Below are 16,168 nucleotides of genomic sequence, written 5' to 3'. Positions count from 1 at the left end.
AATTCTTATAGTTGTGTTTAATTTTAACATTCAGTCTTAGTAAAGTCATTTCACAGAAATAAACTGCTAGCCTTACCCTCTACATCCCAGAAATTTTTGTCTTCTTTTTGTTTTTAAGTTAAATTTCATTAATCTTGTTTTCCTTTATCTGTGTTAAATACACAGGACATTTTTGTAAGAACCTTTTTGAAGACAGCATAATGAGTCACAGGAAGCAATTAGACAAAGAAGTTATTTCTAAATGAGAGAATTCTTGTCTTTCAAATGCTGCCAGTGTTTTAGCTTTGCTGTTCTTTGAAATAATTAATTTTAAAAGTTGGGGGAGGAGTGGCGGGTCTCAGTATCTCTAATCATTAGATGAGGCAAAAGTGTGAAAAACAACTACCTGTTGAAAACAAGTACCAAAATGACTTCTCCTAGAGATTCAGTGAGTAACCTTGCTGAGTGTTTACTGATGGTGAAAGAGGAGAGGAGCAGGTTGCCCTCACTGGACTGACTCCGTTTTTAAAGGAAAAGGAACTCCGTCTTACAGACTCGGCGAACTTTTGGACTGTATATCTAGGAGGCCATGGAGATAAAATACCAGCAGCCGAATAGGCCTCTTAGGCAGATAAAAACCAGACCAGGCAGACCCTGTACTTAGCTAGAGCTCCCAGAGCCAGAAGGAATGCAGTGTCCCCTAAGTAATCAATCACTATCTATAATCTTAATAATACCTATTGCTGTTGGCTAAGCTGTATGTCCAGATAGCTTTAGAATGTGAATTTATGGCTGTAACCTGATTGTATCTTTTAATAACATTGTCCAGAGTGGGCTTTAAGAATTTGGGGATATGGGTTTGGGTACCTACACTTTGGATATAAAAGGTTGTCACAAAAATCGGTCAGAGTCTCTGGGTCAAGAGGAAACTCTGCCTTGGACCCGCCGATGTAATAAGCTGCACTCCACTATTCACGCTGTCCTTCTGAGGGAGTTAGCTTCCCTGAGCGTTTGGCTACAACAGTGGTACCACTAAAACTGTTGGTCAGTAATTTTCAAAATGTCGTTCATAAAATCTCTGTTGTTCAGTTGCTAAGTCGTGTCTGACTCTTTGCAACCCCATGGACTACAGCACACCAGGCTTCCCTGTCCTTCACTGTCTCCCAGACTTTGCTCAAACTCATGTTGATTGAGTCAATGAAGCTATCCAGCCATCTCTAGGGTTCATGAAGTATCTGTTAGGTTTGGGGGGATAGTATGGTATGTATTGGTATTTTGTTTGTTCTGCCTGTTTTAAACTCAGCATCAAGAGTTAGAGTTTATCTTCATGTTTTGTTAAATTTATTAACCACGGCTTTTAAAAAAAATCATCGTACTCTAAATACCCACCTAGACTAGAAAAGTAAACTCTGCCCTTGAGAATTACTGAGATGAGAGAGAAATGTCCTCTACATCAGCATCACCCTTCACACGCCGCCATTAGGAGTCCAAAAATTTTCACCTTAATTTAGTGATTATTGCAGGTGAGCACAGAGGCAGGTAATGCAGGTCTCCCCTCTAACTTGCCGTGTAACCCGGGGCTGATGGGCCTCCCTTTCTCTCACAGCCTGTTCATGGGAGCATGTCCAGCGGCTACGGGAGCCTGGGGAGCAGCGGGTCACAGGAGCCTCAGGTCAGCCTCGCGTCCTCCAGTGAGTCCAGCGGGCATGGCGTGGATGAGGTGCCAAAGGCACCGGTGAGCAGGCACGTGTGTGCTTCTGAGCACATATCCTTTTCTCCACATGTTGTTACCCGTGACGTGTCAGCGCCGGTTCTGTACCTCGACATGTGTGGCTTCTCAGTATATGCTCTTGAGTTGAAGACCTGATTTGGTCATAGACCTTCTGATCTACTTCCGTTTGGGAAAAATGTCTATGAAAAGAAAATCCCACCTTTAAGAAGGTGGCATTTAGGCTACTTGTGTGCTTTCTAAAAATTAGCCTGGGGGCTTCCCTGGTGGTCCAGTGGTTAAGACTCAGCGCTTTCACTGCAGAGGGCATGGGTTCAATCCCTGGTTTGGGAACTAAGGTCCCACATGCCACAGGGTGCAGCCAAAAAAATAAATAAATAAAATAAAACAGAATTAAAAACTAGCATGTTGTGGACAGGTTGATGCAAAGCCTCCTTGGCACCCGTGTGCTGTGGCTCAGCGGAAGACTGAGCTAATGCTGTTATGGTGATTTCAGTTACTCTGTCCTCAGAGAACCAAGAGTTACATGTATTTGGTTTATGTATCTCTTGATGTACATTGTTACAATCTTTGAAACATTGTTCATCACTCTTTGCCCTAAGTTGACTTTGTAGCACATCTGTGCCAGTGTGAACAAGATCAAGAATCTAGGTCAGCAGCTCTACATGGAGTCAAGGGCCAAGTCAGCAAACAAGCCAGTATTGGGAACCCGCTCAGGACAGCCTGGGGGTAAGTCATCAGGGCAGTTCCCTGCTCTCATGAAGCCATGACCCCTGCGTGTTGCTATTCAGGTTTATATACCCAGATGACAAAAGTAATAATAATCATAATAATGACAATAGCAGCAGCACATACTATCCTGAAAGTTAAATGGTGTTAGAATGTAGTCACAGAACACTTCTACTAAAGAATTGACATTTCTGCTAATTCCAACTGATTTGTTGATTTCCTCTCTATGTTGTTCAGTCTCTAAATCACATCTGACTCTTTGTGACCTCATGGACTACACTTTGGTGATGCCACCCAACTATCTTGTCCCCTCTCGTCCCCTTCTTCCCCTGCCATCAATCTTTACCAGTATCAGGGTCTTTTCCAGTGAGTTGTCTCTTTACACCAGGTGTCCAATGTATTGGAGCTTCAGCTTCAACATCAGTTGAATACTGTGTACACTGAGTACAGTGAATTCACTGAGTACAGTGAATACTCAGGGTTGATTTCCTTTAAGATTAACTGGTTTGATCTCCTTGAATCCAAGGGACTCTCCAGCACCACAGTTCCTCTGTATGAGCAATTTATAAACCAAACTTGTTAATTTTAGAATGGATTTCAGATAATCTAATATTATTAAAATGATAATCCCTTCCTATCATTTCAAACAAATGGAGAATGTCAATGACCTAAATTGAATGAAAAACTTGGTCTTTTTCTTGCTTACATGCTTTTCTTTTCTCAATATGAGGTAAGGAACATTTCAGAAGAATTGGATCAATCATGATAGTTGACATTATTTTAAGAAGTTAGTCTGTATGCATTATAGGTCCACTTGAGAAGGGAATGGCAAACCACTTCAGTATTCTTGCCTTAAGAACCCCATGAGCAGTATGAAAAGGCAGAAAGATAGGACACTGAAAGATGAACTCCCCAGATCCGTAGGTGCCCAATATGCTACTGGAGATCAGTGGAGAAATAACTCCAGAAAGAATGAAGGGATGGAGCCAGAGCAAAAACAACACCCAGTTGTGCTTGTGACTGGTGATAGAAGCAAGGTCTGATGTTATAATATTGCATAGGAACCTGGAATGTTAGGTCCATGAATCAAGGCAAATTGGAAGTGGTCAAACAGGAGATGGCAAGAGTGAATGTTGACATTCTAGGAATCGGCAAACTAAAATGGACTGGAATGGGTGAATTTAACTCAGATGACCATTATATCTACTACTATGGGCAGCAATCCCTTAGAAGAAATGGAGTAGCCATCATAGTCAACAAAAGAGTCCTAAATGCAGTATTTGGATGCAATCTCAAAAACGATAGAATGATCTCTGTTCATTTCCAAGGCAAACCATTCAGTATCACGGTAATCCAAGTCTATGCCCTGACCAATAATGCTGGAAAAGCTGAAGTTGAATGTTTCTATGAAGACCTACAAGACCTTCTAGAATTAACACCCAAAAAAGATGTCCTTTTCATTATAGGGGACTGGAATGCAAAAGTAGGAAGTCAAGAAAACACCTGGGGTAACAGGCAAATTTGGCCTTGGAGTACAGAATGAAGCAGGGCAAAGGCAAATAGAGTTTTGACAGGAGAACACACTGGTCATAGCAAACATCCTCTTCCAACAACACAGGAGGACTCTAGACATGGACAGCATCAGATGGCCAACACCGAAATCAGATTGATTATATTCTTTGCAGCCAAAGATGGAGAAGCTCTATACAGTCAGCAAAAACAAGACCAGGAGCTGACTGTGCCTCATATCATAAACTCCTTATTGCCAAATTCAGACTTAAATTGAAGAAAGTGGAGAAAACCACTAGACCATTCAAGTATGACCTAAATCAAATTCCTTATGATTGTACAGTGGAAGTGAGAAATAGATTTAAGGGACTAGATCTGATAGAGTGCCTGATGAACTATGGACGGAGGTTTGTGACATTGTACAGGAGACAGGGATCAAGACCATCCTCAAGAAAAAGAAATGCAAAAAGGCAAAGTGGCTGTCTGCGGAGGCCTTACAAATAGCTGTGAAAAGAAGAGAAGCAAAAAGCAAAGGAGAAAAGGAAAGATATAAACATCTGAATGCAGAGTTCCAGAGAATAGCAAGGAGAGATAAGAAAGCCTTCCTCAGTGATCAATGCAAAGAAATAGAGGAAAACAATAGAATGGGAAAGACTAGAGATCTCTTCAAGAAAATTAGAGATACCAAGGGGACATTTCATGCAAAGATGGGCTCGATAAAGACAGAAATGGTATGGACCTAACAGAAGCAGAAGATATTAAGAAGAGGTGGCAAGAATACACAGAAGTGTACAAATAAGATCTTCATGACCCAGATAATCACGATGGTGTGATCACTGACCTAGAGCCAGACATCCTGGAATGTGAAGTCAAGTGGGCCTTAGGAAGCATCACTGCAAACAAAGCTAGTGCGGGTGATGACATTCCAATTGAGCTATTTCAAATCCTAGAAGATGATGCTGTTAAAGTGCTGCACTCACTACGTCAGCAAATTTGGAAAACTCAGCAGTGGCCACGGGACTGGAAAAGGTCAGTTTTCATTCCAGTCCCAAAGAAAGGCAATGCCAAAGAATGCTCAAACTACCGCACAATTGCATTCATCTCACATGCTAGTAAAGTAATGCTCAAAATTCTCCAAGCCAGCCTTCAGCAATACGTGAACCATGAACTTCCAGATGTTCAAGCTGGTTTTAGGAAAGGCAGAGGAACCAGAGATCAAATTGCCAACATCCACTAGATCATCAATAATGCAAAAGAGTTCCAGAAAAATATCTATTTCTGCTTTCTTGACTAGGCCAAAGCCTTTGACTGTGTGGATCACAATCAACTGTGGAAAATTCTGAAAGAGATGGGAATACCAGACCACCTGACCTGCCTCTTGAGAAACCTGTATGCACGTCAGGAAGCAACAGTTAGAACTGGACATGGAACAATAGACTGGTTCCAAATAGGAAAAGGAGTTCGTCAAGGCTGTATATTGTCACCCTGCTTATTTAACTTCTATGCAGAGTACATCATGAGAAACTCTGGGCTGGAGGAAGCACAAGCTGGAATCAAGATTTCTGGGAGAGATATCAGTAACCTCAGGTATGCAGATGACACCACCCTTATGGCAGAAAGTGAAGAAGAACTAAGAGCCTCTTGATGAAAGTGAAAGAGGAGAGTGAAGAAGTTGGCTTAAAGCTCAACATTCAGAAAACTAAGATCATGGCATCCGGTCCCATCACTTCATAGCAAATAGATGGGGAGAAACAGTGGAAACAGTGGCTGACTTTATTTTTTTGGGCTCCAAAATCACTGCAGATGGTGATTGCAGCCACGAAATTAAAAGACACTTACTCCTTGGAAGGAAAGTTATGACCAACCTAGACAGCATATTAAAAAGCAGAGACATTACTTTGTAAACAGAGGTCCATCTAGTCAAGGCTATGGTTTTTCCAGTGGTCATGTATGGATGTGAGAGTTGGACTATAAAGAAAGTTGAGTGCCAAAGAATTGATGCTTTTGAACTGTAGTGTTGGAGAAGACTCTTGAGAGTCCCTTGGACTGCAAGGAGATTCAACCAGTGCATCCTAAAGGATATCAGTCCTGCGTGTTCATTGGAGGGACTGATGTTGAAGCTGAGACTCCAATACTTTGGCCACCTGACGCAAAGAGCTGAGTCATGAGAAGACCCTGATTCTGGGGAAGATTGTGGGCAGGAGGAGAAGGGGACGACAGGGGATGAGATGATTGGATGGCATCACCGATCAATGGACATGAATTTGGATGAACTCTGGGAGTTGGTGATGGACAGGGAGGCCTGGCATGCTGCAGTTCATTGGGTTGCAAAGAGTCGGACATGACTGAGCGACTCAACTGAAACTGATGTATCTATATCTATACACACACAGACACACAGACACACACACACACACACACACAAGCTTCCCTGGTGGCTCAGATGGTAAAGAATCTGGGAGACTTGGGTTCGAGCCCTGGGTTGGAAAGATCCCCTGGAGAAGGGAACAGCTACCCACTCCAGTATTCTTGCCTGGAGGATATCATGGACAGAAGAGCCTGGCAGGCTACAGTCCATGTGGTCACAAAAAGTCAGATATAACTGAGTGACTTTCACTTCACCTCAGTTCACATATGTATGAGTTTCATAACTTCTTTACTTACATAAATTTCTCTTCTAATTTTTCTCCTCAAATATTAATATAATGTTGGAAGCTATTGTAGATTTTGGTCACCTAAATGTTACTGATGGTCTCTATCATTGTCAAATGGGTGTTTTACAGAATAGGGTGAAATCTTACCTGAAGTCAGTAATAATATAGTAGCTGTGTTTTTTGGGACTTGACATGATTTCCACAACAAAAATATCAAACTGTGCCTCCTAGAAGTGGTATCACTGGGAGCCCATAGGATGCCCTCTGGATACAGCAAGTCCTTTACTTTGGGTTTTTGTACTTTTTCTTCACCTTGACAGAAGGTTTCATGTTTCCGTTTGTTTCTACTGCTGTAGATGTATGGGCACAAGATAGAAAGGACAACTCTTTTTGTTGCTTGACACCATCAGATCTCCTTCACAAAAGGATTTATCTTAAATATCTTTTTTTTGCTCTTTATCATTATCCCATGTCCTGGCAGAGAAAATTCTTTGGGGGAGATTTTAAATCTAAATTCTCTAAATGTGTTCTTCATCGTCTGATCCAGGTAATGCTGCCTGCTGCTGCCTTGACCTCTGATCTCATGTTCATGAGATTTTTGTGTCCTGACCTCTGGAATTTTTTCTCAGAGTAGAAATTGTTTGTAAGCTCCTGCTTTACCCAGTTTCTTACTATCTACCATTGGTGTGGCAATACCACCAGTACTGTTGTTTGAAGCTGTATATCTAAGCAGACATCAGTAGTTCGTTCACCATTTTATAAAATTTAAGCTATAGGTAACTCTGTGTACTTATGCTGCTATTAGAAACTTACGTTTTCTAACATGTGTTATATTTAGTGAGCACACCTGGGATGTGACTTTGGGGGAAAATCTGTTGCCATTTGGAATAACCTCAGAGAACTGATATTACTTGGGCATCTTGATTTTATTAACATTTTAAGACCTACAAGTTTAAAGAGCTAGTTTAAAAAAAAATCTTTATTACTCAAGAGAACAGGAATACAACTTAAAGATGGAAAATGTTATAATTTAAGTATTAGAAATTGAGTAGAGACAGACACCAATGAAAAGGAAAATACTAAATGGTCATTGCATGCGTGTTTTATATACGGGGTGCTGCAGCGCACAAGAACACAGGGTTTTAAGTATACATGTTGACCCGTTTTATAAAGGCAGGTCATGCTTTAGGAAAGAATAAGAAAGAATAATAGGGCATCCCAGGTGGCACAGTGGTAAAGAATCCACCTGCCCACGCAGGAGACACAAGAGACATGGATTCAATCCCTGGGAGAAGGAAGGTCCCCTGAAGAAGGAACTGGAAATCCACTCTACCGACAGGGGAGCCTGGCAGGCTACAGTCCATGGGATCGCAGAGAGTCAGACACAACTGAGCACTCACACACACTTAAGAAGGGAAACTTTTAAATGTATTATGGCAGGACAAGGAACAACAGAGACACGTAAAGTCCCTTCATCAGCTGTACATACCGATTGATAACCTGCTGCCAGAGAACTGGGGAAATTAGGGGAAATTGAATGTTCCACTGCAAGGGTGACACAAAGCCCAGATGAAAGATGACTCATAAACTGAACTAACTCATTCCAAACTTAACAGGGAAAAAGCCCAGACAGGCGTTAAGTTCATGATCTTTCTTGAACCCAGCAGAGTGCTGAGGCTACAGGACAGCCAGCAGGCTGTAATCTGAGGAGAGGCACACGCTTACATGAAGTGAAGTAAGTGCTGGATCCCATAACCGACTGAATCTTGTTACCTGCAAGAGACGGACTTTCTCTGAGGCACGGTGCAAAGGGAAGCCCAAGACCTGAGAGTGGAACAGACGTTGGAAAAGAGGAGCTCTCAGGGGACCAGCCACCACCTGAAGCAGAGTGACCCTGGAGGGATCTGAAAGCTGTCATACACTGAATGAAGTCATAGCAACGGTAGACCTTTAGCCTGGCCTAAAGCTTAATTAGATTGACTCTGATGTAGTGGAAGGGAAGCCATGCCCAGTCCCTGCTGTCTTATATAATGTGTTCTCAGCAAATTGTGAAACATACGAAAAGCAAGGAAAAAACCTCCTAAGAGACAGAACAGTCATCGGAACAAGAGTCAGGCAGGACACAGACATTGGAAATAACTGAATAATGAATACAGGCTCCAAAGGATAAGGTAGACAACGTGCAAAAGCACATAAGGAATCACAGCATAGAGAGGCAACATAAAAGGAAGGATCAAGTACAAATGCTAGCAGCACTGGAGGTAAGTGAATGCCACTGATGGGCACTCAACTCAGAAGAGAATCAGTGAACTTGAAGGTGAATGAATAAAAATGACGCAAGCTGAAACAGAAAGAGAACAGGACATTCAGTGTAGAACCTCTTAAGAACTTAGGTGTACTTCCCTGGCTGTCCAGAGGTTGCCTCCAGTGCAGCGGGTGTGGGTTCAATCCCTGATTGAGGAACTAAGATCCTGCATGCCATGTGGCTCGGCCAAAAAAAAAAAGAATTTGAGGACAGGATTAAATGATCTAGTAGGAGTAATTGGAATCTCAGGAAGAATACTTGAAATAATGGCTGAGATTTCCACATTCAAAGAACATCAAGTAGCATAAATACAAAAAAAAAAAATCACAAAATAAAAATGCTTGGGCATATCATATTCAAACTAAAATAAAACCAAGAGAATATATTGAAGGTAACCAAAAGAAAAAAGATTATAAACAGAGAAAGAAAAATAAGAATAAAAATTACAGTATACATTTCTTCAGAAGCCATGAATGTTAGAAGACAGTAAAGTCTTCAAAGGAGAAAACCATAAATGCAGAATTATACACCTAGTGGGAAGTATCTTTCAGAAATGGAGATATAAAGATTTTTCTCAAACAAAAGCTATAGGAATTTACTGCCAGCAGTAAATTTGTTCTATAGGAGTCCTGAAGGAATTTGTAAAGCTAGAAGGAATATGATGCCAGACATAAAACTTGGGTCTACACAAACCAGTGAAGAGCACTGGAAATGGAATAAAGTAAGATGAAATGCCAAGGGCTTCCCTGGTAGCTCAAATGGTTAAGAATCTGCCTGCAGTGCAGGCAACGCGAGTTCAATCCGCATGTCAGGATGCTCCCCTGGAGAAGGGAATGGCTACCCACTCTAGCAGTTTTGCCTGGAGAAGTCCGTGGATGGAGGAGCCTGGCTGGTTACAGTCCATGGGGTCACACGGAATCAGATATGACTGAGTGACTAATACTTAGGCACTTAAGATAAAATACTTATTATTTTTCGCTTATTTTTAGTTACTCTAAAAGATAACTGACTAAAGCAAAAAGAATATTTTGCATTTATAATGTGTGTAAAAAATACTACAAAGAACAGGAGCTAGGTATTGGGAATATACTGTTGTAAAATTCCTTCCAAATTTTATTATTTGGAGTATATTGATGAGATAGAAACTAACTTCTTACAATATGTTTGTAAACTTCAGGATAATTATTAGTAAAAAATTTTAAAGAAGTATAAATAATATCAGTAGACTTGGTAAAATGTAATTTAAAACACTTAACCCAAGTGAGACAGAAAACGAAGAAAAAAGAAACAAACCAAAAAACCCAGATGGAACAAGTGGAAAACAACTAGCAAGAGGTATGGCAAAAACCATCACAATATTATAATTATCCTCCAATTAAAATTTTTAAAAAGGGGGTACATTTTAATCCAACAGCATTGATCACATCAAATGTGAATGATCTCAATATACCAGTGAAAAGACAAACTGTCAAATTGGATGGAAGAGCAAGATGCACCTGTATATTGTCAACAAAACCCATTTTGAATATTAAAAACATAGGATAAAAGTAAAAAGTTAGAAAAGATATGCCATGCTAACAGGAGTCCAGAGAAAACTGGAAAGCACTGTACTAAGGTCAGACACAGTCGCCTTTAGAACGAGGCTTTCAGAGCAATATTGCATAAAGACTAGGAAGTTGATTCTCTGAGAACATAAAACAAGCCTGTTGATGCACCTAACGCCAGAGCTTCAAAATATGTAATATGAAGCAAAAATTGATAAAAACTTCAAGGAGAAATAAACAAATCCACAGCTATAGTTGGAGACCACAGCATATCGAAACCACAATGAAATGTCACCTCACACCCATCAGAATGGCCATCAAAAGGACAAGAGATAGCAAGTGTTGTTGAGGACCTGGAGGGAAGGGAACCCTTTTATACTATTGATGGGAATGTAAACTGGTGCAGCCACTGTGGAAAAAAGTATGGCGGTTCCTCAAAAAATTAAAAATGAAACTACCATATAATCCAGCAGTCTCATTTTTGAGTATTTATCTGAGGAAAATGAAAACACTAATTTGAAAAGATATATGCTTCACTATGTTCATTGCAGAATTATTCCCAATAACCAAGACATTGAAACAACCTAAGTGTGCATCCATGGATGAATGGATAAAGCAACTGGTATATATAGAGAATGGAGTACTATTTGGCCATAAAAAGAATGAAATTCTTCCCTTGTGACAGCAAAAGGACTTTAGGAGAACTGTGCTGTGTGAAATAAGTCAGAGAAAGACACACGGCATATGGTTTCACTTATATGTGGAATCTAAAAAAAAAAAAAAAAAAGCTCATAGATACAGAGAATAAATCAGTGGTTGGATAAGACTCCTCTACTGGCTGTGTCTTCTCTACAGAAAGTTCTTCAGTGCTCCAGCCTGTGGTCTTTTTTCTCTCTCTATACCTCTGCTATCCGATTTGGTAACCACTGGCACCCCACTCCAGTACTCTTGCCTGGGAAATCCCATGGACGGAGGAGCCTGGTAGGCTTTCGTCTATGGGGCCGCTAAGAGTCAGACACGACTGAGTGACTTCACTTTCACTTTTCACTTTCATGCATTGGAGAAGGAAATGGCAACCCATTCCAGTGTTCTTGCCTGGAGAATCCCAGGGACGGGGGAGCCTGGTGGGCTGCCGGGTATGGGGTCGCACAGAGTCGGACGCGACTGAAGTGACTTAGCAGCAGCAGCAGCCACATTTTGCAATTTAAATACAAATAAGTTACAAATAAATAAAACGTAATATGTAGTTCCTCTTTTGTTGTAGCCACACTTCAAGTGCTTGGTTGCTGGATGTGGTGTTACTGGCTACCAGGTTGGACAGTATAGATAAAATACCATTCTGTCATCATAGAATGTTCTCTTGGATACCAATTCAGCACAGGCAGTGCCACGCACTTTCTGTCACCACACATAAGAACGCACTGTGTCTGTCACCCCCTGCTTAGTGATACCAGGATCCATCAGTTGTAGAGGTGGTAACATTGTAAAAGTCCCCATCAGCCTTTCACCTTTCGCCTGTTTGTTCCTTGATAATCTTTGCCTGAAACATTTATTTCACTCCTTTTTTAAAAGGTAAAAATGCAGTTGTTCATGTAATTGTTCTGTGTGATATCTTTCTATATCTGCTCATTTAGATCTGAGCTCATTTTTAATAGCTATATAATATTGATCATGTCTATTCTAAAGTACTGTATATCTATCCTAAAATATCATGATTTAATTTTGCTAAATAAGTACATGTTCTCAAGAATATATTTTTAATTGAACATCCTTTCATTCTATTTCAGATGAGCAGAAGACCTCTTCTTCCTTACAGACAGTGAAAAATAATAGCATGTATACTGAGCCCTGTGAGGATTTGAGAAAGGTTCAGCATAGCCCATCCTATCAGCAGATAAACTGTATTGATAGTGTTATCAGGTATGAGACACAAGTTTTGATAATGTGTTAGTTTTTCCAGAAGTGTGTGTTGTCACTATGGAGCCTTTATATCGTTTTTAATAGCTGTTGTCTTGATTTTTCACCAGCTATTGTCTTGATATTTCACTATAGATCAGTAGATACATGCCACCTACAATTCATAATAAATTGAACAGTTCAGGGGATCCAGAAAGTTAGAAGATGCTTCCCTTCTTTGAATATAGTTGAGAAGACAAGACCTGTGCTCATAAGAATTAAGTTGTGAAAATCAATGCAAGACCATAGAAGGGAATATATAAGAATCCCTTGATGGGGGCCCAGATGGTCAGGGAAGACTTCACCCAAAGAAGACAGTGAAATATCCCAAACAGAAATGGCATAAGGAAAGCAGAGAGGTGAGAGGTGCCCACGTTGGGGGCAGGTAGGAATACATGGCCGAATTATTAATATGCAGGTACCTGAAGAGCTACCACATCCCAGCTTTGAAGAGGAAGTGTATCTCCTCTACAAATACAACTTCCTCATCCTCAGAAGAGGACAGACAAAGCCACAGAGCAGATGACATCCAGGCACTGCGAGGTGAGAGGGGTGTCTTCCATAGTTAGATCAAGAGAGCCACCCCTCTCTGTTTGTTTTTCATCTTTTTTTTTTTTAAGCATTTTAAATAATTTATTTGTCTTATTACTTCAGGCTGCACTGGTTCTTCCTTGCGCTCGTGGGCGTTCTCTAGTCGCGACGAGCAGGGGCTTCTCTGTTGCAGCGCTTGGGCTCTCATTGCAGTGGCTTCTCTTGTTGCGGAGTGCAGGCTCCAGGCACGTGGGCTTCAGTACCTGCAGCTCATGGGCTCTAGGGCTCGAAGGCTCAGTAGTTGTGGCTCACGGGCTTAGTTGCTCTGCGGTATGTGGGATCTTCCCAGACCAGGGATCGAACCCGTGTCCCCTGCATTGGTAGGTCGATTCTTAACCACTGAGCCACCAGGGAAGCCCTGATTTTCTTTCATCTTTTGCCTTTAATTATTTCATTGCAATCACAAACAATCCTAGTTTCATATTGCCTCTACATGACCAGTAGATTTTAACTTATCGGGTATAAATGTCTGTTAACTCTTCAGGTTTTTAATATGAATTTTCTGTTGGGAATTTTTCTTTTCACTATGACATCACCAGCTGTTTCTCAGATCCCAGCTGTACCTGCATCAGAAATGGCCACTAATGGGCAGTCCACAGATGCTGAAGGAGGAGCTCCGTGGACCCTGAGCACAGTGACTCTGAGCCTGGACACAAGCCAGGGCAGCTCCAGCAGTGTCCTTGTCGACATCCCACCACCAGACTCAGGTACCATGGTAGCCTTTACTTCAGAATACACTCAACGTTAAATACAACCATTGTAAGAACAAGTCTTTAATACCATTTACTTAGTAAAGATGTTTAAGATGGATTTTTTTTTTTTTCAGGTAAAGTGTTTTTGGAAATATCATCACGTTTATAATGGTCAGTATATTTTGGACTGTATCTGCTAGTTATGTCATTGGCCAGTCAACTCTTCTGACACGTGTGAAGCTCCTAGGATGGTACCTGGTCTCTAGTAGTAAGCCATCAATTAGTCTTCACCATTATTAATGCAATTATTGTTGAGACTGCCTTGGGTCACTTTGTTGCTGACCTTGAAAGAGTGTGTTCATTTTGAATTTGGACTGCAGCGGTGACTAGGTGGATTATACATATAAACACACTCAAATTTTTGTATTGTTCTTATAAATGAGGAGTGTATGTTTGAAGCTCTCTTCCTTTAACATAGTGACTTAGTAAATTATTCTGATGTCTCCTTTTTATTCTGTTTTGCTCTCACCTGCCCTTTTGACTTTTGCATTCTTCATAAGGATTTGGTAGGTAAGGAAATGGTGATAAACATGTTCAGTCAGGTTTCAGATTGTGTCTAACTTATCTTTCCTAGTCTTCAGTGGAATATAAGTGAACATGTGCTGAGCTGTTACTGTATACCATCCCCTGCCCTTAGTTCTTCATATAAATTAATTCTCTTAATCCTCATGCCACCCTTTGAGACGGAGAGCATTATATTGACAAGTGGACTGTGGATGGTGGGAAAAGACCAGAGAAAGACACGGCTATTGTGAGATTAGTTTATTTCTATATATTTTTCTATTATTTCTAATTAGTCACAGGTAGACTTTTACTGGAATTGAACTAGTGCCTCAGGATGAGAGCAGACGCATATCTTTTAGTGTATGTGTTCTTAATGCTTCGGATACCCACGTGGGTACGGAGCAGTCAGTGACACCGTCAGTCCATGCAAGGTGGGGTCTTACCTGATACAGAAACCTCTTTTTTTGACTGCACCACGAGACTTTGTATATTTTGGTCTTATGTTAATACTACTTTGAAAGAATTCATACTGAAATCTGTATGTTTTCATTTAAGGAATAATCAGTATTTACTGATAATTATTTCTCCTGATCTTACACCAGTCTTAGCATCTGCAGGTCCACCTCTTTATTCTAAGGAGAGAAAGCAGAATCAGAGCCCAAATGTCTTAAGCTGCATCTGTCTTTTGCTTTCTGGGAAGCCCATATTCCTTGGGTTTACACCATATTCTGATGATGTGTTGGGACACCCAGTGCAGCCAAATTTTAAAAAATGAAGCAGAAGAAAGGAAATAAAGATCAGAGTAAAAATCTTTTAAGTAGAAAACAGAAAAACAATAGAGAAAAATAATAAATTTTTAAGCTGGTTCTTTGCAAAGAGCAATGAAATTGATCAAACTCTAGTAAGCCTGATCAGGAAAAAAAAGGGAAGATATAAGTTATCAATTTCAGAAATGATAGAGGAAACATCCCTAGAGATCCTACCATCGCTAGATATCAAAAGAATAACAACTGAACATCATAAACAAGTTTTCCCAATAAACTTGACAACTTAGACAAAATTGACCAATTGTTTGAGAGATACACACTAAAGTCACTCAAGAGGTAGAAAGCCTGAATAGCCTCATATCTATTTAAAAAACTGAATTTGTTGATAAAAAACTTCTCCAACGAGAAAACTCCAAGCCCAAATGGCTTCACTAGTGAGTTTGAGCAAACATTTAAGGAAAAAATAATATCAATTCTGTAATTCCCTGACCAGGGATTGACCCAGACCTCTGGTGTTGGGTGTGCAGAGTCTTAACCACTGGACCACCAGGGCAATTCCTGCTTATTTTTGTTTTACCTTACTCTTGTTTTTTGAGTTTCTTAGGATGGAAGCTGAAGTCATTAATTTCAGACAGTTTTCTTCCTTAGTGGATTTGAGTGTAAACTTTCCTTTTACTCTCAGCTGCATTTCACACATTTTGATGTATTTTGTTTCATTTTCATCATGTTCAAATGCTGCCTAATATTCCTTTTAATATTTTCTTTGAAATATTTTATATTTTCATATGTATCATCATATATTAGGAAGCATTTAGAGATATTCCATACTTCTTTATTGATTTCTAATTTAATCCCATTGTGATCAGAGAAAATACAAAACTTGAACTCTTAAATTTATTGAGACTAGTTTTATGGTCTACAATATGGTCTATCTTGGTAAATGTTCTGTATTCACTTGAAAAGGATGTTTATTTTGCCTCTGTTGGGTTGAATATTCTATCAGTGTATAAACTAGGTCAGGTTGGTTGATAGTTTGTCCAGTTATTCTCTGTCCACTGATTTTCTGAATACTTGTTGTACTTCAGAAGGGGTGTTGAAGCCTCTGGCCATAATTGTGGGTTTGTCTATTTCTCATTGCTGTTTGATTGG

The 16,168-nt window shown here is 40.2% G+C and overlaps 1 protein-coding gene across 1 annotated transcript in view; it reads left to right on the top strand.

Annotated features, from left to right (window-relative positions):
* PER3 (period circadian regulator 3) overlaps nucleotides 1-16,168 on the top strand; it is a 69,156-nt gene that overhangs the window by 32,526 nt on the left and 20,462 nt on the right. The window contains 5 exon segments of the mRNA XM_059875624.1: nucleotides 1,586-1,714; nucleotides 2,311-2,437; nucleotides 12,237-12,369; nucleotides 12,824-12,948; nucleotides 13,536-13,703. Coding sequence (XP_059731607.1) covers nucleotides 1,586-1,714; nucleotides 2,311-2,437; nucleotides 12,237-12,369; nucleotides 12,824-12,948; nucleotides 13,536-13,703 — 682 coding nt within the window.

This window comes from Bos taurus, chromosome 16 (genome assembly GCF_002263795.3).
Source record: "Bos taurus isolate L1 Dominette 01449 registration number 42190680 breed Hereford chromosome 16, ARS-UCD2.0, whole genome shotgun sequence".
NCBI lineage: Eukaryota > Metazoa > Chordata > Mammalia > Artiodactyla > Bovidae > Bos > Bos taurus.
Note: the sequence above shows the minus strand (reverse complement) of the source record. Positions and strands in the feature narration are given on the sequence as shown.